Raw genomic sequence first — 22709 nt, forward strand, 5'->3', positions numbered from 1 at the left:
AAAATATACTTCACGACAAGCGAAATGTCGTAAACACCCTACCGATTATAATAAGCCGTTGAGAATTTTCATCGAGAATTTCATCTATGCTTCCGTATGCACGTATACGCTGTTACCATCATTATTATTATTACAAACACCTCTTATACCTGTCCGACCGTAAATTCCAACGTTGCTCAAGACTGGTAGGTATAGGTATCCGTATAGCCAGTCACCCATTCGGTATTCCGGCTCCTACTTCGGACCTCTTCATTTTCAAAATCAAGGTAAAAATCTAGATCCCAATCCCAATTCGTTCCTTCTCCGAAACGGAATGCTTCGAATGGCCAACGTGACGTCGCGTGTTCCAATTGTACCTCGTCTGGAGCCTGACGGTGGAAAATATCCGTGTTAACTCACGCCGCTCTCACGATCTTAATTTAATACCGCGTCCCTGGAGGATGGCGTGTAGCCGATCCTGAAGGACGGGGCATTCCTGTCTGATCGTCGCGTTGTTGTTATTTAATGATACATTATACCTATGATTTCGACTTTACGTGATTGGTCAAAGGTCATTTTACCGTCTAGCATATACCTACTGAAATGTGAAGTGAACTACGAGTATTAACTGCGACGTACAAAACCTCCAGTGTTACAACAATTCTACTTAATTACAAACTAATTAGGGACTGTTCGACAAGTACGATCGCTTTTTTGGACGATTTTGCCTGAACCCCTCAAAATAATACGTCACAAAGCTTGACACCCTTTTTTTGTCTATTAATCCAGAATTCGATCTATTTTTAAGATTATCCATAACGAAACATGTTCGAGGAATATAAATGAACAGGACGTCTCGTTTTTCTAAACGCATTTATCGAATGACCCCTAATGATTTTTGATGTTATTCTTATTGACTCCGAGTCATAGCAATTACGATCGCATCATTATACATGTAACTTTAATATCCGATAGCAGAAATCGCGAGCAGTTGTATTTATTTTTCAATCTCGTTTTATCATCCAGCAGATGCTATCTCGCTACGTAAGCTGCTAATTAAATTTACTTTGTTATTATGTATTTATAACGAGTCTGCATTTCGACCAGGAGAAATAATCAGCTCAAAAATATCGAGTTCTCGGTAAAAATGTTATACGAGTAGCCGTACTCGCTACCTCGGAACGAGAAACCTGCGCCCCGTAGTTCCTGTATGGTGTCCCATTTCCTGCGTGCAGGGTCGGTCAAAATTCTGGGTGAAACCAGAGAGTCGGTAACACACGATTCTCGGTATCGCGAGTTTACATGTATATTTACAGAAATCGTCGATGAAATAAGAATACCACGACAGAAATTTGGAATCGGTTACGTGCTTGTATACCCGCCAGGTGAAAAGTGGTTGTAGCTACTAATTGTGCGGTTGTGAATAACACGGAATGCCTGAAAAACGCTTACAGAACGTGCGCTGTAAATTGCCAGGCGAGAAACGCTGCGGGTTCTTGCCGCAGGTCAAGAAATCCCGGTTCGACGTGAAGCCGGTTTTGATTACACTGGTCTGCAAAAGAATGTTTTATTTCAACTGCATGGGATGTTTTTGGTAGATATTTTGTTTTCGATTCTGCTGAATACAAAAGTGACTTCAATTTTCCTCCATCGCGTACACTGCTTTTAAAAAATACAAGGTCCTTGCGTAAAAATAATGAAAAAACCACCACTCCGTTAGAACGACCTAAACAATATTTCTTATGAAATTAAACAAATAATTTTTCACGAAGTATACTTAGCATTCCGTGTTCATTCTATTTTTCCTATGAAACCTTTTCTTCTTCTCTTTGATACCACTCCGTACACGTTTCAGTTTTCATTTTTCTGTTTCCCTGTTTGTATTTATTCTCGAGTCTCACTCTGACACATATTAAATGAAAGTGAGAAATCACCTTTGCGTACGATCTTCAGAATCAAGAATGGGATACCAGATTTCGAGTTAAACCGGAGTTTCACTCTGAATGAAACCACAAACACTTCTTAAAAAAGAAGAAAAAAAAGAAAAAAAAAAAACCAACGCGATGGAATTTCCCGAGTATTTCTTCCGGTTTCAGTAATTAAAAATCTGTGCAGTTTTTTGGTAGCAAACCCGTGTCACAGATACTTTATACGATGGCCATCGCGGTTATCCTGGATCGAATGAAATTTTAGTTTCTTTGTTTATTCTTCGCTATCTTTCGTCGATTTTTCATCCGCTTCGACACCTGACTCGCAGCTGCGAGCTCCTGATGTCGTCACGGTTTTGGGCACGGTTGTTACCCCGTGTTTGAACTCCGGCTGAACCCTTCCGTGTTTATGCGGCACCGTCACGCGTTTCACCGTCCGTGACGACGAGTTCCGCCAACTCGCATCGCAGCCCGACGCATGAAAGACAACACCGATAATATCATTCGGGGATAAGCATCTAATTTGGCGTCAAGAACGGTCGAGTCCTGCAGGCATGCCCGATACGATATTCGAAATTCCCGCCATCTCGCATCACGAAGCCGTTGGTGCGAAACGTTCAGCGAAGCTTTTCGACGTTGTTTGAAATCAGTCGCGCGGTTTTAATCTGCGATTCCGATAATCGTCGACGCGTTTACTGCGAACAGATCGAAACTTGGTTTATTGAGTCTGGATGGTACGATTGCGGCGATACAAAACCAGACTTTGATAAAAACTCCACGCCGCTTTTGGATTACTCGTGACATTTGGCCGAATCGAAGAGCCAAGCGGGTCACGAAGCGGTTCTGGCAAAGCTCGAGAGTTAATTAAGCTCGTTTGATCCAAACGAAGTACGAAACCGAGCGGAATCTCGACTTGCGAGGCTGTAATTTCTACGCAAATAAAGACTGAGAGATTTCCCCAACCCCTGTGTCTGCGTGTGTCAAATACGCTAGCAGAATTACTTTATTGTTCGTTATCTTTAAGCGAAAATATATTTTCGAGAAGAACTCGCGACAACGAGGAAGAAGAAAATCGGTTTTACCTGATAAACCGCGCCGATTATCGGGTATCGGTTACTTTCCCCTCGAATTTATTGTACTTCTGAAAATTCGTTGAAACGAAAAAAGATCGGTAATTGAAACGAAGGTTTTCAATAGTTTGCAGAGTAAACGAGAAACGTGGAAAGTAGAAAAGACGAGTGTATAATCGGCCTAGAGATCCAGGCAGAGGAGTGGAGCTAAAAAGAGGGGATAAAATACTTGGGTAGGTATAATTTATGCAAATTGGTTTGCAATCGAGTATTGTCTAGCAGCTAGCCAGCTCTCATCTGACTCGCCTAACTACGGTATTGTTATTATTGCACGTACACGCGTTGTACCTACGAATCAGGGTGAAGACATTCAACGCGTGGGCTGACATCCAGCTACGATAAACGTAGGCAATGTTAGCTGGCGCCTCGACTCCGCGTCCCACCAACGATCCAAAGCTCCTTCTTGTTATCCCGCGTTTTTATTTAGTTACACAATTGCTACCTGCGTCATTACATGCTTACCGTCAAGCGGAGCCTCGCACTTTTTGCTCCGATGTAGAAGCGCTCAGCTTTGTTGTTCAACGATTTAACTGTAATAAAACAACCGCGCTGATGCGATTTATGAAAATATAGACCGATTTTCTTTGTGTTAACAACTGCCAAGTCACGTATCAGCGATACGATCAAGATTGCTGCAAGTGAATTTATCTCGTGTTTGATTGCATTGCGGATTAAGGGTCGTCAAAAAAATGATGAAATCAAACTGTAAAATATGGAACTGAAGTTGACTGAGTGGGATTTTGTGCAAAGACTCTCTCCGCATTGCGAGGACGTAATTGAAAAGTGCAAATTAAGGTCGGTGGAGAAATTTCAGTTGATAATAACTCTGTAAATCTCACGTTATTGTTTAATGTCATTTTTTGCAATCAAAATTTACTAAAAACCCTCACCTGAAATCGTCAAGTGGGATAATTCAGAATTTCACTAGAATATTGAACAAAGGGTAATTTTTTATTTTTCAATCGAAGGAATCAATAAGGCGATAAACTACAATCGCTCTGAAGTTATTACGTGATATTTACTTGTAAAGAATTTTTAGTCGAAGTTTGAACTTCTATTTTACGTTGATACGTCGCAGAAATTTGCATTCAATCCGACCATTTCAAGACACAGATTTTAAACATTCAACTAACGATTCTTTCGCCTCTAGAAACAATTGTCGTTGGGATATAAAATAACGAAATACGTCTTCAGAGCGAAATACAAAGCTCGGCAAGATATCGTTCAGTTTGTTTATAATACATAACAGAGATAAAGTGTAAAGATAAGATGCGAGCGAGGCTGATGCCTGGCTGCGGTTCCCAAGCTCGATATATGTTGTTAGCAAGAATTATTGTGTACTCTAGGTGTACACGTAATTAGCGTTGCGGAGTATCTGTGTCGTTTTCAAACCGGGACTAATTATTACCCCCGATGTTTAACAAAGATTGTATACAATTACACGTAGACAAGCTTCGTATCAAAAGCTCCCCGTGATCGTCTCGAGGGCGTGTAAACGTCCAGTTTGCAGGACGACCCGATAATTGCAGAGTGTCCAAAGCTCGAATTTCCGAAGGCTCGAATCCTCCGGGAGCTTGTTCCCTCTTTATTTTTCGTCATTTTACCTCCGCAGCCTTTGTAAAACGGTACTTTCTTCTCGCGAGCGAGTTTCAGAGGCTCGCCTTCTGTCAGTCAGAGTTGAACCATCAACCAGATCTCAGACTCGGAATTATCACGCGTTATTCTCACCGTAGTACGTGTCTGAGAATTGCGCCGCATTGTACTTAAATACCTGTTTCGTTTCACGCAGGAGTTTTCCTCATGACGTTATCCGACATCCTCCGGCAGCAGGACGTTTCCTGGACCGCGATGCTGCCTCCGTGATGATATCGTCTCGTGGTCACCGATGCTCCGCAGGCTCGCAACCTTTGACGAAACATCGGCCCCAAGACCGGCATGGGAAGACACTCAGGTCAGAGTTAGTTGACGCTATCAGTTTTCTGGATGCAAATTATTTGGGTGACGGAAAGTACGGCGGGTTTTCGAATGCGGAGAACCATTCCTGGCCTTGTGAACTCATTTTTATTTTTCTTGAGACGTGTGGGAGAAATTTAACGGGCGGGGTCGAAGTTCCGAAATTGAAAAGCTCCGAAAGCGCATGATTACGAATTATTTGGTTGGCGAAACTTGAAGTGAAGAAATCAAACTTTGAAAAATCAACAAAGTTTCGAATGGTCGCAAGATTACGAAAATTCAAACTTACGATGGAACAAAGTTCCGTGAAGTCTGATTCCGGTAGAGCTAAATTTCGAAAAATGATGTTTCGATAGAGTAAAATTTCGAATATTAAAGTGTACTCGCACAATTCAATTAAATAATAAAATCTAATTTTTCAACAGGCGTGTGTTCCAGAGGATCGAAAAAAAGCGTAATTCTCTACACAACGGACTGCGGTGAAGAGAAGGAAGATTTTGGCTTGAAGATTCAGCAGCGTTCGATATCTCTAGTGAGTAGTGATCTAGTGATTTCAGCGCGAATTATTCGTGGATCGCCTGATAATAGGACATTATGTAACAAGGGAATAATCGACTTTTATTCCTGTGATACATATATAGGACTTTATTCCCGACTCAACTCTGGTCACATTATTAACTTAAAAGTGTTTTCCTTTCGAGTGTAAGTGTGATCTATCGGTCTGAAAACTATAATATTATCAAAAGTTTACAATAATACGGAGAGATAGTAGTTCAAAATGGAAAAGAAAGAGAGAAGACCGGCGAAACCGAAAAATTAATTTGTGTGAAACACAAAGTCATATTTCCCGTAAACGAGGGAGAAAAGTGATACTTTTTTCTCACAGATGAGGGAATAAAGTAAAGAGGGAATAATACGCCACTTTTCAGGTAAAAAAGCGAACATTATTGTTGAGTCGGGAATAAAAATGGTTTTATATAATCAGTTTATTACAAAAATGCAAAGTATGTCGGGTTAAACGTGGATTGCGATACTTGTCTGTAGATATTCGCAACGTACGCGTGCATAACTGACATTGAAACCGAATTATGCAGAGGTGAAAGAGGAATTTGCGATAAGACTTCTCGTTCGATTCCACGCATGCGTAATGGCTGAGGTCGATTTACTCGTGGGGTTGGTAAAACGCGTCGTTTCTCTTATCTCCCCATACTTGACGGGCATTCCCCCATTCGCGATCTACTGACCACTTATGCGAAAATAGAACCGGAGAAGAATAGCGAAGGAGGGAGGCTTCGGCCCTTAGTCGGTTGCCTCGCGATATCATCTCGTACTCTCGTCCAGTCGCAGTCTTCGCAAAATTCATTACCATGCAGGTGAAATGCAGAAATTCTTTGCAACGTGTGCCTCGCAAAATAGCAACGATAAATTGAACAGATACAGCTAGCGGGATTCAGGAGAATTAAAAAATCGTCATTTAAATATTTACAGTTTTTTTTTACCGTACCCTAAAAATATAGTGCTGGGAGAAAAAAATAAAAAAAAAAAATAAAAAAAAACAACAATTAGATTATTACCCATGAAAAATCTAGCGTATGTTATTATTCCTCACGATTGTCGTCGCTATTACTATGTTTTATTGATGTTAGAGCGACAATAAATTGGCATAAAGGATGTATCCGACTAAATGAATCTAGTAAACTGAATAAATTGAACAAACTGATTTTGCGTTGCATATTATCAGAAAATGTAGTATTGATAACATTAATCGCACAAGATAGTTACTTTTACTTCATTGCGAGTTCCTTGTGATTCCAACCATATCGAAACAGTTGCTGTAACAATATCTAATCTAACTCGGATTTCCTGGTAATCATGAAACAAAGAAAAAAAAACTAAATAAACAATTAAATAAAATAAAATAAAAATTCTCTTTACAAGGTGGAGTGAACGGATGGCGAACGATCACTTCAGGTAACGTGTAGACTCTGCGATTCCTATTTTAGTAAGAAGGAAAACAACGCTTGAACCCTTTAGCGAAGAGAAAATATTACGGCACGCGAATGACACGGGAGTTTCTTTTTTTTTTTTTTATTTCACTAATCGCACACCTCCGCACACCAATTACAAGCAAGAGAGCGAGGTGCTGTGGCAAGTGATCGAGGTGAAGGTACAGTTACGGTATAAGCAGTAGCTACTCGCTTCTCAAGAGTAAGACTTCCGCTGCAGAAACTTCTGCGCAAGGTTCAGGGCTCGGTTTAATTTCATTTTATTTTTTTATTCCTTTTTTTTTCGTTCTCTCTTGTTAATTTTTTTTACTTGCGAGGGTATACGGCCGTGGCATTTTTTGTCCCATGAATCACACATGCAATTACATCGCGCGTCTCTCTCTCTTTCTCTCTCGAGGTTTAAAGTCCGGGGGCGAATTTTACTCCTCGGTAATTAACTCGTGGGAAAAGGGGTGATTTTTTTCTCCCCGTAATATAATCGTGTTTCCAGTTCTGGATGAGAGTTGAAAACGAAGGAAAAAGACAATAATAACGAATAACCATCGGACCGTCGGCGGGCACCGCATAATTAGGGTAACTGTACCAATAATTTCCGGCAGTAGTATATATAAAAACGATTTTTTCCCTTCCTTCTTGCAAAATTTACCGTTAGACGTATTAACGCGCGCTTAGAATATACAATCACGCCAAGTAGTCAGTGCATTTTATTGTGCATTTAGTTGCAAAGTTTTGTTTACAACACGGGTCGAATTATATCACCTAACAAAATTTAGGTATCTGTAATTTCGAACGAAACATCATAGCGAGTTCTCTTTTATATAATATAATGCAATACTCACGTCAAAGAATTCTGACAAAATGTTCTTGACGGATGAATGATTTTTGGTACACGAATCGTCGGCTTGCCAGGCTTAAATCCTGTACTGACCTATATACCTTTACATATATATATATATATATATATATATATATATACAAAGGTAACTCGTTCTCGAAATATCATCGGACAAAAAAATTGATCCCTCACATATACACATCCATCTGATAATAATTAGAAGTGATTCTCTAAACTTGAAAACGTCAGGATCTAGTAAAAACTAAACTATTCGTTTAGCGTGCGATTACGATAATTCCCTTGTTTCTCTGAATACAGAGAAACGAGAAGTTAAAAAAATCCCTAGACTCCCGCAGCGATGAATCTGCGGATGTTTCGCAACCGCAAAACGCCTTTATTATACATTCGGCCGTCCGCCGTCCGAGGCGGCAGCTTGGCATTCTTCGCCCACGTCGGCGACACCTTTCGACCCTAGAGAAGAATGCCTGCAGCGTCTGTTGCCTGGACTCGCGCGTTTTTTAGAACGGGTCACACGTCGAGTCGGGCTGCGGGAACCTGGAGGATTCTTGTCGCGGGTGAAGCGATCGGATTTATATGCAAAGCTCGCCCGGTATCGCGGGGTTCTTCGATTTCCTGGCCCCTGACCTCTCCCGCGGGTTGGCAGCGGAATACCGATCGCCCGGAACGAGAATAACGACGTTTATTTTCCTGCGGTTCTGTTCCTTTTTCCCCCACCGCACTCGCTTTCGAACCGCTTCTCGGACTCGCTGCACGGGGTAATTACTTCTTTACAAAGCGAGAGGAAACACGCACGTTACATGCTACGGAATACGCGTTACCGGATTGTCAAATTTGATTGTGGCTAGGCACTGAGAAAAATTTCATTTGTTACAGTAACTAGAAAAATTCAGTAAAACAGGTATCGTTGAAAGACTTTGAATATTGTTGGAATTACGAAAAACGAGGTACGCCTAAACATTTTGGTAATTGTAACGCCAAATATAATTTTTTAGTCAAACAAGGCTTTAACGTCAATTTATCGCTGCACGAGCATTAAATTTTCGCAACAGTTGCAAGAAAATCTAGCAACAGTGATCGTAACGAGAAAGAATAGTAATGGCTATAAAACTAATTTTCATTTTCTACCTAGAACTATTATTTTTCGATTGTGGTAAAAAATAAAAATAGTTAAGGACTGAGCGGTTACCGGAACTGAAAATTTATCTCAGTGCGGGAAAGGGCGGATCATTCTTGCAGAATTTTAGAGCAATTCCAGATGGTGGAAACACGAAAAACTAGGAGAAATTTATCACGATTTTTCTTTCCTTCTTCTTACTAATTGCAACCCTTTTCTGCATATACGTTCGGGCTTATATTGAATTTTATAAATTCTTAACCTTGCGAATTAGGACAGTTTTACAATTTTTACGCGTTCCCTGCGAATAGTCAATTCTCCAAGTTTTTATTTCAAAGAAATGTATCGTATACAATGGGGCTCCAAAGTACTTTGACAAAGATAGAAAAATATACTCGAGTTCAATTGAAAATAGAGTCAAAATGAAGAAAAATTGAAAACAAAAGATTGATCAAAATAATTATGAATTTCATACTGTCAAAGTAATTTTGAACGCTACTGTAAATTGTATTATTCTTCGCCGAGCATAATTATACGTACTCAGAATTTTTCAAATCTCCGAGATGGTTGTTCAATTTTTAAGGTATATCGCTTAATACAGAATTCATTTTCTCACTTGCAGACCGCCTTGCACACCGGGAGCAACGCTCAACAGCAACAACTTCTAGAGCCGAGAATGGCGCAGCTAGAAACTTTGGAGGCTAAGGTAAAAGTGCTATTTAAAGTATCTTCTATCCATGACATATTTTTTCCTCGAGTCCGCGTGGCGTTGAAAGAAATAGAGAACTTTTACAGCCGATATCGATTATTACTGCGTTTAAAATTCTTCTGCGAACACCAATTAATTTTATACCCAATGTTGTAAAAAGGCGATCACTCCAGCTATAAAAAACAAACTAGCTACGAAATTATGTACACTTCTACTCCGTGCCGTGTAAGACGAAATCCTCCGAGCTGTACGAAACGTGTAACAAAATCATCTTCGTCATTATCGTCATCTCATATCGTTTTTGTCCCGAAGCCCCCGTGTGTTTTATTTTATTTATTTTTTTATTTTCAAACGTGGCAAGCCGAAGGCGGTTGGTTCGGCTCGGCCCGTCGATCGGGGACCGCCGTAAGGCCCTCGGCTACAGGCCCTGTCCGACCAGTGATTTATATGCAGATGCGTGGACCAAACTCCGATCTTTTGGACCCAACCCAAGGGTCTTGCTCGAGAGCCATTAAAACCGCCCCACGCCCGGAATCGGTCCTGATCTCCAGTGGCGTAGGATTCGGATCCTGCAGATTTCGAGTTAACTGCGCAGAAAGGAATAACCGAGGGAATAACACGACGCCTGCAGAAAAAATTTTGCCAAGCTGTTCCGTTATTTCGATGAAAATTCTTCAGTTGGTCGTAATATCTGATAATCAACTAAAATATGCACATTTATTCATACGGTGTTGGTTAAATAAATTAGGGGGGGGAGGAAGTATTTTTATGCAATATTTCAAAGTCGAGCACCGGAGGACGAATTCATAGTTTATTTTTTTTTTACAGCTGATTCAACTTTGTGTGGCTTTTTTTACACCCTAACCGGTATTTCCAAACTGCGTAAACATAGCTGTGATCAATTTTGTTTTTTTTTCTGAAATTGTTAATTATATTAAATTAATTTACACAACTTTTAGTTTTATAGACGTATATATACAATTGAACTTTGGCGAAACAAACAGGTAAAATATATATCACGTCTGCGTTGGATTGAACTCGTTTTATTCAATTTGTGGAAATTAACGCCTCAACAACGCGGATTTGCTGTGACTCGAGAATACTGTAATTACTGTTTAGTCGTTACGTGTGACCCGTTTTCAAACACGAGCGATGACGATTGATAATAAACCTTGATTCCGCATCCGTCAGTCCATTTTACCCTTTCATGATCTCCGTTCATTTCGTTTCGTTTCGTTTCACGCCTCACACTTTTTACGTCTGGTTAGGCGTTTGAACCAATTTACAATTTTTATGCAGACAATACGCTACGTGAAATTATTTATTAATAACAGGCCAATAAGTTTGGTGGGTGTCGAAAAGTAGAATAATTCACAAGTAAAAATATCGACTTTTTAATTGTGCGAAAATCAGAGACAGAAACGTCCGACGATCCTATGACTCGACTTTCAGTAATTTTTCCTCTCTACGTTTCGAATTTCCTACAATTTACACTTCTGTAGATACTTGAAAATTCTACAAAATCCGTTATTTTTCCCTTCCGTTGTGCGTCCGTTCTACATTTCGACCTACCAACCGACGCTTCAATGTCTTTACCTTCACCGTTTTCCTGAGAAGAACGATTCGATAAATAATTTCTACCAAGAGTAGAGTTATAAAAATAAGTGAAAAATTCGTTTCTACTCGGACAAAAGAGACTTGAATTCGTCTCGCAGCGGACTGTCGTACGCCCTTGGTTCCTGGAACGTAGACAGATCTGCCCTGGGAGATTGTGAGTCCGTTGCAGGAGTCAGTGACCCTGACCGTCTGGACATACGGGTGTGCGGTTCCGACCGGAGGGAATGTTTTTTTCAACACCGCTGTTTTCTGGCTTACCAAAAGTGGAATACGCGACCGGGTACCGGGGTAAAAAATTCTCCCGGCAAACAAGGAGCCTTGCTAAAAACGCTCGATTCATCCCGCAGGCGCGTCCTTTGGGACAGCTGTATAATTCGCATCCTGATAGTCTCCTGGAAAATTCGTTCTATTCCCCCGAAGTACGCGTCTGATTCGAAACATCCATCAGGCGAGTCAAGGATTCGTATAAAACGCGCAGGCATGTTTGTGTGTGCACGTATAAATAAACACGTATATTTTTACTCGAAAGCTGCTTTACGAAAACGGTGAGAAAACACTTCGTGCCGCAAATCTCTACTATTTAAACGCTGCCTCTCCGGACATACGATTGTTCTCCTGGTGGATTGTCTGCTCGTTTCTCAGACGCGACCAGGGGTCAATCGTCCTTTGATTGTGAGTGTCGAAGTTGCGAATTTGAAAAGTTCGGAAAGCGTATAATTTTGTGGTGAGATTCGAAGTAAAGAGATCAAAATTTGAGTAAACGTTATGGACGTTTTTTACTTCAAATTTCACCAGCAATAAATTTGTAATCTGATGATTCGGGAACTTTTCAAATTTGGACTTTTCAACCCCGCCTTATATTTTGCCGCGCTAAACGTTCAAAATGTACGGTATTAACGGCTAGTTTGACGGAAAACTCCCGACGCACACGACTTTCCTTTAAATAAACGAATAAATGAATAAATGAGCAAAGAAAAGGAAGCACGTTTGTATTACGCGGCTGTAAATCCGCGGCCGCCGGAAGAAGTTTATACGACTCGGTAGCCGCTGCGATAAACACCCTCGTATAAACGCCGTGTTATTATCCCCATTCGAGGCGTATATAATTGTCGTTAATAATTAGACACGGAAAATTAAGTGTCCTTGTTAATATCTGCCCGTTGGTATCCCAAAGCTCGTCGTAAATACTGCGTAAAATATCCCTCGACCGAGCCCTGCAGGTACGAGATGAACGTTTCGCGTCCTGGAATAACCGGAGCTTCGATCCGCGCCGAGCAGACTCGATTAAAATTAATCAGCACGCGATTTACAATTACGAAACTGTCGGTTATAATTGGAACGGCTTGTATAATATACCTAACTGTTTGCCGAGTAAAAACCGATCGCTAATTACAACGTGATTTGTATATGCTTAATTTAAATTTTTTTTTTTTTTTTTTTTAATCCTCTGCGAAATCTTTTCTTCATTTCGTACCGCGTTAAAATAAATTACGTCAGCTTTGCGCTCTCAAAATTGATACATAATTACAGCACCCAGTAATTATATTTTCCCCGCGCTCTTCCAAAGGTCGAGTGTTAAGTATCTTGAATGTAAGTTCAAACGGGTAAATTTTTCACCGTTCTTACATCGCCGGATTATAATTATGTTAAATTTCGTTGATTAGCGCGATTAGTGCGCGTTCAAAATATTTTGCTTCAGACTTTTTAGCGAAGATTTTACACGACTCGACGTAAAGCCTTGTCCGAGTGTTGTGAATGATACCCGTTAATTATAATCGATGATCGCCTGTTTGGCTTGTGTTTCTATTCCCATTGTTTCGCTTCGTTCGGGGGAAATTTTTCTTTTTTTTCTTTATTCGTTTGATCGAATTACACACTCGACGAAGCTTTACGGAAGCCGTATGCTGGCACCGGACGACGAGGCGGAGAACAATCCTTCATTAGCTTTGCTGATAACGGATAAATTGTGACTGTCCGTAGTCCGTAAAACGCGGGGGCCGATTTTCGTCCCTCTGATTAATTAAAATCATACAGTTCGAAAATAACGGATCCGCGTTACGGCACTTGATGTTAAATTACATTTCCATATACACACAAATGTACTACATGTACACCTATTATGTACGACGCAAAGTACACAAAGTACACGAAGCACGTGCGTTATCGCTTCGCCACGCAGTTCAGGCACACCGTAAATGATGATGAAATAAAATTACACCCTTACCCCTCGGTTCTACAAGGGTTATAAAAACCCCAATAATATTATAACTCTGGTATTCCTGTTCTCATTTCGTCTCGTTCATTCATTCGTTTCTTTCACGGCTCTCTCCTTTTCGAACATACCTCAGGAACCCGATACTTAGACCAAGAATTTACTTAATCGTGGGATTTAGAAGCTGACTGTGAGAAGAATAAAATAACAGCTATGCGTGGTGGAATCATTGTGAGCGCGGGGATTCGCCTATACATGTGTAATACAGTATACGTACACCTACCGCTCATGTAAATTAGTTTCTGATTATATCCTTAACGTATAATTTTCAACGCTCCCATAATTTTTCTCCATACGTATATAGGCAGTTATACGCACGTATGGGGCATTCCGTGACATCTTGATCAAGATTCCATAACGTCTATCTATCAGATTGGCTTGGTATTTTTTTTTTTTTTTTTTGTGCGAAAGTACACGAAGAAAAAACCAACTCGTGATTTTTTCAAAATTTTTACACCCAGCGTATCTGAAATAGGACTTAAAAAAACTTGTAGAAAAAACGCTATTATTTAAGATCTGAAATAATTGAGAAAAGTTTTATAAAATGTAACAAAAATTTTGACACCTATCGGAAGATGGAGATTTCATAACTTCGAAAGATGAATATGAGAAATGGAAAAAAAAATTACAGAATTCGTAAAATGTAGGAGATATGTTATAAATAATACGAATGGAAGACGATAATTCGTCACGAATTTCAGCCGTTAAATGTTCGAAGTCGACGGTTTAAGGTATTTGACGTATACTGCGAGCTAATCGCGTCGTATATATATATATAATAACCGTGCGAGTGTCTGCCTATAAAACGCACAGCTTGTTTCGTAAGCCTGGAAGAAAGCAGAGAGTGTGACACTGCGGGCAATTCAGTGAGTCGTTAAAAGTCCGGAGGCGAATTGCGGGCATTAAAGCGATACGAAATTTTCATCTCTTTTCCCTTTCCTTTATTTTCGCACAGCGCGTATTTCATCTGTAGAGTTGTATTACGTTGATATATAGGTATACCAATGCCGTGTATAAATTCTGCGGAGGATATACGCGCGTCACTTTGAAATTCCAATTGCATCCACGCGATATGATTAAAGCGCGAGGAGAATGATGAAATTGAAAAATAAAAGGATATCCAAAATGTTGCGTTGTACATGTTAATTTGCACGAGTAATTGAGACGTTCCATGAGAAAACTTACGGCGAAGAATCTTGGAAGCATGGTCACATTTTCGCGGTAATTATTATGATATAAAACTGGGGACGGAGCTAAGAGAGAGAAAAATGAACCGAAATAAGACGACTGAATTATGCACACGAATGCATCGTTTTAGTCGGTTGTATCAATGACAGAATTACTATGCAAATATTTTTCGACACCAGAAAACATCATCTTGAGTCAATAAAACAGAAAACTCAATGCCATTTTCTTATTTGCTATCACGAGACAGAGGTGGATATGGTGTATTCATGAATTAATATATTCGTAAGCTGAGAAAATCTGTTCAACAGTATGAAAATGAAAAAATCTCAAACATCGAAATTACGAGCTTTTCTTTGCTCCGGATTTTCGATATTTTTATGTGCGGAATTCTGATCATTCCGAGTTTCGGTTTTTCTCATTTTTTACACCCACTCCCCCCTCGGCCAATTACTTAATTACGAACCCCGTAACGGATTAGAAAATTTACGACGCCGCTGTCGACGGCGGGACGCAAAGGCAGGATCAGCATCCTTTCTCGGTTCAGCGATTAAGGCATCGTCGAGGTATCGCACCGCATCGCCTCGAGTACCGCGGATTTCGCGCATCGCTCTGCACCCACGCATCCTGGGGACCGGATAAACCGGATGTCTTGACCCCCGGCACCACGCGTCGAGCCCCAGCCTGGAACTGCTGGGATAAAATATCCAGCGATCGTTAAGCATCCTGTGAGTTTTATCGCCTAACAGTCCAGGACCTCCTACAACCGTAACTCAATATCAACGAATTAGTCCATAAACATCCAGCCCTGAAACCCGCGGGCTTTGTACACACATCTTTTACCCGTAAATCTCCGCTCGGGTACTTGTAGAGAGTCAGAGTGTAGTTTCGCCCTTTCCCTTCGTCTCGTTTACTGTGAAATTCAGAATTCTCGGAATCTCAACTTTTATGATCAAGGATTTTCAATTAGTTCTCATTGCATTCTTTCACTGCATTTTTAATTTTGTGGTATGGCAAGTATATACCGTATAGTGTAAAACTATATTCAAGTGCTTCGTTTATTTGGACGGAACTTTATTGAAAAATCGGACGTATTGCCGAAGATATTGTATAATATGGGATGGAATTCAAGAAATACCAAAGGATCAACTATCCCTAACATTTCTGATAAAGCTGCGTATGTACATTATTTGAGTACACGTGCAAACATTTTGTCATCAGTTTGTACAAGTATCTTACAAGTATTTCAGGACCTTCGATTTTTATCAGTAAATGCGACAAGTTTCGCGATTTATTTTATTTAACCATAGTAATATTCATATCAAAAATGAATGATACTAATTTCGAATAAGAAATCTTTGAAACGTTTCCAAGTTTCAACCTAACTTAGAAGAACAAATAACTCGAAATTGTTTCTCGAAACTATGTCGTTAATCACGCCAGTTTTTTTTTTTTACGTCACTTTATCGTGTTTCATTTCCAACTGCTCATCGAAATTCGTCTTCCCCGAAGCCGGGCGTTGAAGCGGTATTAATTTCGGGTCAGAATAATCCAAGTCGAGTGCAAGTGCAAGTTTCATACCTTACACGGGCTGCTGTTCAAAGCTTATATTATCCGTCTGGTTTAGACGGTGTGATAATTATTCAGGCATGAAACGATCAAAGATGATCGCATGCATTTCGCCTCCGGCGAAATTACGGTCTGATTACGTGAATGGCCACGTCTGGGAACTCAAAGGTGATATAGGAAAATATTTCGCCATCCGTTTCACGCACAAGGTGAGCCTCCGTAATTACGATCGTTCCAAAAAGAACCCTTCGAAACCCAGAAATAACAGAATTGTACGAAGTGTTTGAAACGCAGTGAAGAAGCATGAGGTGTGAAACGATACTGGACAGAAACGTGTATTATTTGCACCCTGAAACAATTCGATACCTCGAGATCTGCTATTTTAAGGGAAATGAGATGAAAAAAAAAAAAAAAAAAACTGACAAATTGAAAAAAAACGTACGTAGCTCGTTTTTTGGAATTGCGGGAGAGGTAGACGATTTAAATCCGTCGAATACATAATTCTAGGTGTTCGCCTACTTCGAGTACACATTTACAACATCTATAGGAATATATGATCGCGTTGAAGATCACAAGACGCGCTTCTAATGACTGTGATCCGAATTTGCATAAGGACGGCTTTGGGACGCTTGCAATTCGACCGGCAACCGCATGCTGGTCGATGGTTACCATGAATTTTCCGTATAATTATATGCAGATTACTTGCAAAGCTTCTATATTACAGTGTAACAGGTCTCAATTTGTCATAGCTTAGATTCCCCGATTACAAACTACAAGATCTAATCGCTAGCGTATACGATGAATGTACATACATAATGATTACATATATACAGATATGTTCGTCTCAAGTTTATTGCACGCGGTTTCAACAGCCATTTATATTTCGTAACCGAATTCTGCCCAGGGCCAAACACTCGTGCATTTAGTGCGGTTATGTAAAAATAACTGTATAATAAACTACTAGCTGCTTAATTAATTCTATCGCGATAATAATGCGATGTGATAAGACGTTCGATCAAAGTCGCATAAATTATTAAATTCAAAAACCTCACAACAATCACGCACGTTTGGTTTCGACTTACAACTATTATTTAACCCCGTCGCATATTACAATTGCACATAAATTTTCGTCAACGTCAAGCTGACGTGCAAAAAAAAAAAAAAAAACTAATTTATCTTAACTTGCAACGTGTCTCGGGTAGTGGATATTCTTCGTTGACTTTTGAAAGTTAATTATGTATCAGACAAAACTGTTAGAACAGGAATTTTTGTTATATCAAATCATAATTTTGAATATGTTTGAATGTTTTTTAATACAGAGTTCTGACTTTCTTTATTTTACTAGGATAAAATACGTGTGTCGATCTTAGATCATTCGTATAAGCTCTAGATGTGAGAAAAATGAAAAACGTATGTGTATATTGACGAAAAAAAATGGACTAGTTGAAAGTATTTAACGTACGTACGCAAATTGAATGAGATTAAAAAAAAAAAAAAAAAATGACAAATTTGTCACCGAACAACGCGACAAAGTTCAAGAACGCAAATTTTTCCGTAGGTATATCGTTAGATCACAAGAGCCGTTATTCTCAAACCTCAAAGTAACCAAATTATTCAGCCATCACGCTGACCCCGTTGACAGTGGACAGAGATTAATTTTCGAATCATAAATATACGAGTCCGAACTCTCGCGAGATTCAACCTCTGTATAAAGAACAGGAATTTTACCTTCAGCGATCACTTTGCGAGCGAGTGAAATATCACAGGCGCAACAAATCCAACGCGTCTACCTTTCAAAGCCTCCGACAATACGAGCCGACCCTTTTATCGATCATTATTCCAGATGGCCAGCATCGAGGTGTCCCTCTCGACTACGCCGAGGCGAAAAAAGGGCGGAAGCATCGCCGGGGTGACTTCGTCGCCTGCGGGACATCGCGCAAGGGATGTTGGCAAGGAATTGGACGCCCTCCGAACAGCCCTTCGGGACAAGGAAAATATTATACAGAAGTAAATGTTTCCTATAACCTGTGAATAAATTAAATTTTGCAATCAACCGCGTTCGAATTACGAATTCCAAAAACAACCGACTGATTTTTTTATTTTTATTTTTATTAATTTTTTTTTTTTCTACTCTTCGATCGTAAAAAATGCAATTGATTTTTCTTGCCGAATCTGTACTGTAATGATTACAAATTACAAAAGTAATCGAGACTTCGTTTCAATTGCTATATTTATGCGATTCCAAGCTTATTTCAGTGTCTCTGATTGGAAAATGATTTTCGCCTTAGTTTTCTGATTTCTCGATTGATTTCGATTTGCATTACGTATTGAAATTTCTAATTCGTAATTAATTTGTCAATTTTTTTTTATTCAGCATCTTGGCGTACCTGCTTCAGAATTTTGCCGTGAGCAAAATGATGACTAAACTATTTTTTTTGCCATTATTTTGCTTGGCCTAAAATTACAGCGTTCGCAGTCAGTAATCGTTGAAACGGAATGAAATCGCAAGCGAAAAATCGAGATTTGTTTTTTGACGAAACCGTTCAACGGGTCCGCTCAGCAATTTAGAAATTGTGCGGAAAACCGGTTACGCAACCGGTGCGTAAATCTGAAATAAATTAATTTGCATTTGCGAAGTGAGCGTGACTTGAAATTTTTTTTCTTCGTTCCAGCTTGAAGGGACAACTGTGCAATACGCTGAGCAGTCGTTTATCCCTGCGAAACGGACCTTCCTTGACCGAATCCGACCGGAAGGCGGCTGAGGATCGACTCCAAAGATTGCGTCGCGACGCCGACAACAAACGGCTGGCCATAAAAAACCTCAAGTTGGCTTTGGAACGGCTCGATATTACCGAGTAAGTTTTATTGAATGTACTTGAAGCGAACTGAATCGTCTCGAAAGATTCGATATATAACAAGCCTGCGTGCGGAGTGGGGGTAGGAATGTGGAAATATCAGAAATAGAATTACAAGAGTAGAAAGAGAAAATATAGAATTTTGATGACTCTATATTTTACCTTGGTATATATTCTTTTTTACTCCGACGATTCTATTATTTTGGCTTTCTATACTTTGACAAATTTCCAAATTTTTACTTTCACTCTTCAGTACTCGTGAATCTAGAAAGAAAAATGCGATGTACCGATTGTTCGGATAGATGAACTTTTTAATTCTCAAAGCACGTTCGGAATGTTGGTGCGAATATAAAACACTCCGTATTCTTAGTTTCAAGTTGAGGAAAAAACAACTCACGTGACAATGTATTTCCGCATTATTGCCATTATTATCGATATCTCAATCAGTGTAACAATAGGTATGTTTATTCGGAAGTGATGCGAGACTTGTGCTTTAAAAAATTAATCTTCTCCACATCCTTCAACTCCCATATGGTCTAGTGGCTAGGATACCTGGCTTTCACCCAGGAGGCTCGGGTTCGATTCCCGGTATGGGAAATTTTTTTGGCAAAATATTTTTCCTCAACATTTCAATAAACTTTTGTTCGATTATCGATATTAAACGAGAATACTTGTTTTGGAGATTGTTGAAAAAAAACAAAAATCATCAAATATCTCCGTCCCATATTATAATGTATTATTAGTATATATACCTTGTATAGATATAAACGCAGCAGTTCATTCGTATTTTATACGATAAAAACGTCGATTATTTTTCTCGGTCACAGCAACATAGACGTGCGGATACAGCAGGCAGAATTGGAGTACAGATTGGGAAGGGAAGAACTGGAACTGTTGACCCTTCGGGAAGAGAGTCGAGCCCTTCAGGCGGCCTTAGAGCTTGCGGACACGCAAGAGAAGCAGAAAAATCACACGATATTCAGGTATAATATAATACGATATACGTGATACCTGATATTACAATATCTTCCATATTTTTACCAGGTCGAGAAATTTCTTGAGAAATAAAAACGACACCTCTTCCCTGTTTCAGCTGTATTTCCGGATCCACGCAAGTCACCGTTCACGCCCTCGAAGTCAGCGCCGATCCTAAGAGTCCCAGATTTGGGGCCGGGCCCAGAGACGATGCACCGGGCCTCTACGTCGATTGGGCCGTTGAAGATTCGGGACTTTGCAAGGGCGACAGGTGAGCGTCGAAGGCCTGAGCAATCTAAGAAAAATGTGTACAAGTGTCATCCGATAAATGTTCTACATGTTGCATCTACGATTCTCCATCAAATTTGTGCCATTTTGTTGGTTTTTATTTTTATTTCTCGAATTTATAATTTCTTCAATATTTGATCCGTAGAATATTTCATTATATCATTTTCTTCTTCTTTTATCCGCAAAAAAGTACAAAGTTTTATCAGAGAAGCTGAAAAGTAGACATGTACAAAAGGGTTTCTCCGAATATTTTAGGTACCTTGACTCGCCGCTAGATGTCGCAAGTTCGCAGCGAGCGCGTAACTTTCTCGCAGGAGAAGCAATTAGTCAGTTCAGAGGCGAATTGATACGTATTTGCGTGATATGGGGACTATTGACTCTTGATCCGGTTACTTGGAGACTTTTAGATAAATTACGAGGTTCCGCGAGTCCGATGAACGACGCGTGTTCGTTTCGAACCTCGCTTGTGCGACGAAGCATTCGAGGATCGGATCATGTCGTGGGCGTTATATACGAGCGGCGTTCTATCAACGCTTATAACAATGCAGAATCCTGACAATCCACAGGTTCCCAGGCAGTCGTTGTAGCGTAGCGTGGCCAGAAAACACCGGAAGTTCGCCATGTGCTCCCGCTAATTGCGCCAGGCGAACCGGTCGCACGACCTCGTCCCCCAACGCTGTTACAATACAAGGAACCGCCTTGTTTTTAAGCATCGTGTTCGTAAGCACTGTAAGCAGACTTAACGTCGCGTGAAAAGTAGTTTCATGAATTTCGCCACACGGATGTTAAATTTTTTAATTCACCAAGAGAGACACGGCGAAGTAAAGAAACAAAATTTCACGTGACTTAAACACGGATTGTAATCGTTTTGAACGAAATTAATTATGTGATTGGTTCAGAATCGGCTTCCCCGGTAAGTAAAAAATAATTTCGAATTTAACGCAAGTCGTCGGATACAAGGAACATCTCATTAGTCATATAACATTAATACCGTGGAGAGTTAACGATCCCCGTTTCCTGCCGCTACGCGCGGTGCGTAGTCGCAAATACGATTCTACTCGACGTTTGTAATTTTTTATTCTTTTATTCTCGGATTTTATCTTCTCGTCAAATCGTTCATATTTTTCGCAGAATACTGGAGGTGAACGGCAAGCTGGTCGTAGGTGCCGGAAGGAGCGATCTTGCCAGACTTTTGGCTGTCGCACCGGATGCGGCGCAAGTCGTTGTTCTGCGGAAGGGCGAATCCCTCGCTGCTCTTCGCACCCTCAGATCCGACAACCTTCGGCTCACTCACAGGATCGGTTACCTCGAGGAACAGGTCAGGGACCTTTTGACTCCATCTCGACCTCCGGCACCCGCCGAACCTCCGCCCAGTCGTCGCGAACACGTGCAGGTATTCGTCGTTCTTGAGCTTTTTTTCTAGGTCCCCGGAACTGGAGGGTCGATTCTCGAGGTCACCTTAGAATAAATATGCCCAAAGACATGAAAATGAGATGAAGAACAGGAGAGCTTATTCATTTAAAACGTTCTAGTTGTAAAAGGTTCTCTCAAATTCGCGTTCACCACCATCGACGCAAAGTAACACGAACAAATTGTTTGAGATTTTTCATACCGTTTTTTCTTATTTTTAAAGGGGTTATACTACCGTACGTTCAATAAATCAAGGGTCATTTTCTAGGATTTATTTACGAAAAATGAATTGATTTTCAATTCTGTTTTTCATACATGTTTAATACAAGTCTTGAAGTACAAGAAAAAGTTTTTTTTTCATTATTTTAAAACAAAATGGCGAACAGACTAATGAAAGGAAACTTCTTTTTCCACGGGCAAATACTTGCACGTCGCAATTTTCAATTTAGAACAAAAAACGAAAAAGTTTTTAAACGAAGACACCAAAATCTAGTGAAGTGCGAACGATTTTTCAGTAATATTAATTTTTACAAAAATCGCAACAATTTGAAGGATAAAGTGAAATTTTTTTAGTCAAAGTTTCTCCTTCCAACTGCCGCCATTTTTGTACAAATTAGTATTTTTGAAAAATCCTACGTACTTCACTAGACTTCGGCATCTCCTGTTAGAATCCTTTTCATTTTCTGTTCTGGATTGAAAATTGCAACCTGCAGGTGGTCGCTAGTGAAAAAAAAATTCAATACTCAGATTAACACGTAAGGAAAAGAAAATTAAAAAATGTTAATTCATTTTTCTCAAATAAATTGTAGAAAATGAACCTTTATTTAACCCCATAACGTTTGAATCAGACGATTTCGTAAGAC

General features: G+C 39.9%; 1 protein-coding gene, 1 long non-coding RNA gene and 1 other non-coding gene across 4 annotated transcripts in view; 2 read left to right on the top strand and 1 right to left on the bottom strand.

Moving 5' to 3' along the window:
- The window catches only part of LOC124304996 (uncharacterized), a 52034-nt gene that overhangs the window by 27183 nt on the left and 2142 nt on the right, over positions 1 to 22709 (top strand). The window contains exons 1-9 of one of the 2 annotated variants that reach the window (XM_046763890.1): positions 3485 to 3832; positions 4827 to 4988; positions 5416 to 5522; positions 9589 to 9672; positions 18162 to 18325; positions 18991 to 19173; positions 20001 to 20156; positions 20267 to 20419; positions 21568 to 21829. In XM_046763890.1, the coding sequence (XP_046619846.1) occupies positions 4973 to 4988; positions 5416 to 5522; positions 9589 to 9672; positions 18162 to 18325; positions 18991 to 19173; positions 20001 to 20156; positions 20267 to 20419; positions 21568 to 21829 (1125 nt within the window). In that variant the 5' untranslated portion in view covers positions 3485 to 3832; positions 4827 to 4972. Of the gene's footprint in view, positions 1 to 3484; positions 3833 to 4826; positions 4989 to 5415; positions 5523 to 9588; positions 9673 to 18161; positions 18326 to 18990; positions 19174 to 20000; positions 20157 to 20266; positions 20420 to 21567; positions 21830 to 22709 lie in introns of those variants that run through there. The other variant, XM_046763892.1, reaches the window with a different exon arrangement.
- On the bottom strand, positions 243 to 20016 carry LOC124305007 (uncharacterized). Its single transcript, XR_006908301.1, has 3 exons — positions 19926 to 20016; positions 18109 to 18296; positions 243 to 368 (listed from the first exon to the last, which is right to left on the bottom strand). It is a non-coding gene; the product is annotated as an uncharacterized LOC124305007 (long non-coding RNA).
- On the top strand, positions 19699 to 19770 carry Trnae-uuc (transfer RNA glutamic acid (anticodon UUC)). The gene has a single exon. It is a non-coding gene; the product is annotated as a tRNA-Glu (tRNA).

The sequence above is a fragment of the Neodiprion virginianus genome, chromosome 5 (genome assembly GCF_021901495.1).
Source record: "Neodiprion virginianus isolate iyNeoVirg1 chromosome 5, iyNeoVirg1.1, whole genome shotgun sequence".
NCBI lineage: Eukaryota > Metazoa > Arthropoda > Insecta > Hymenoptera > Diprionidae > Neodiprion > Neodiprion virginianus.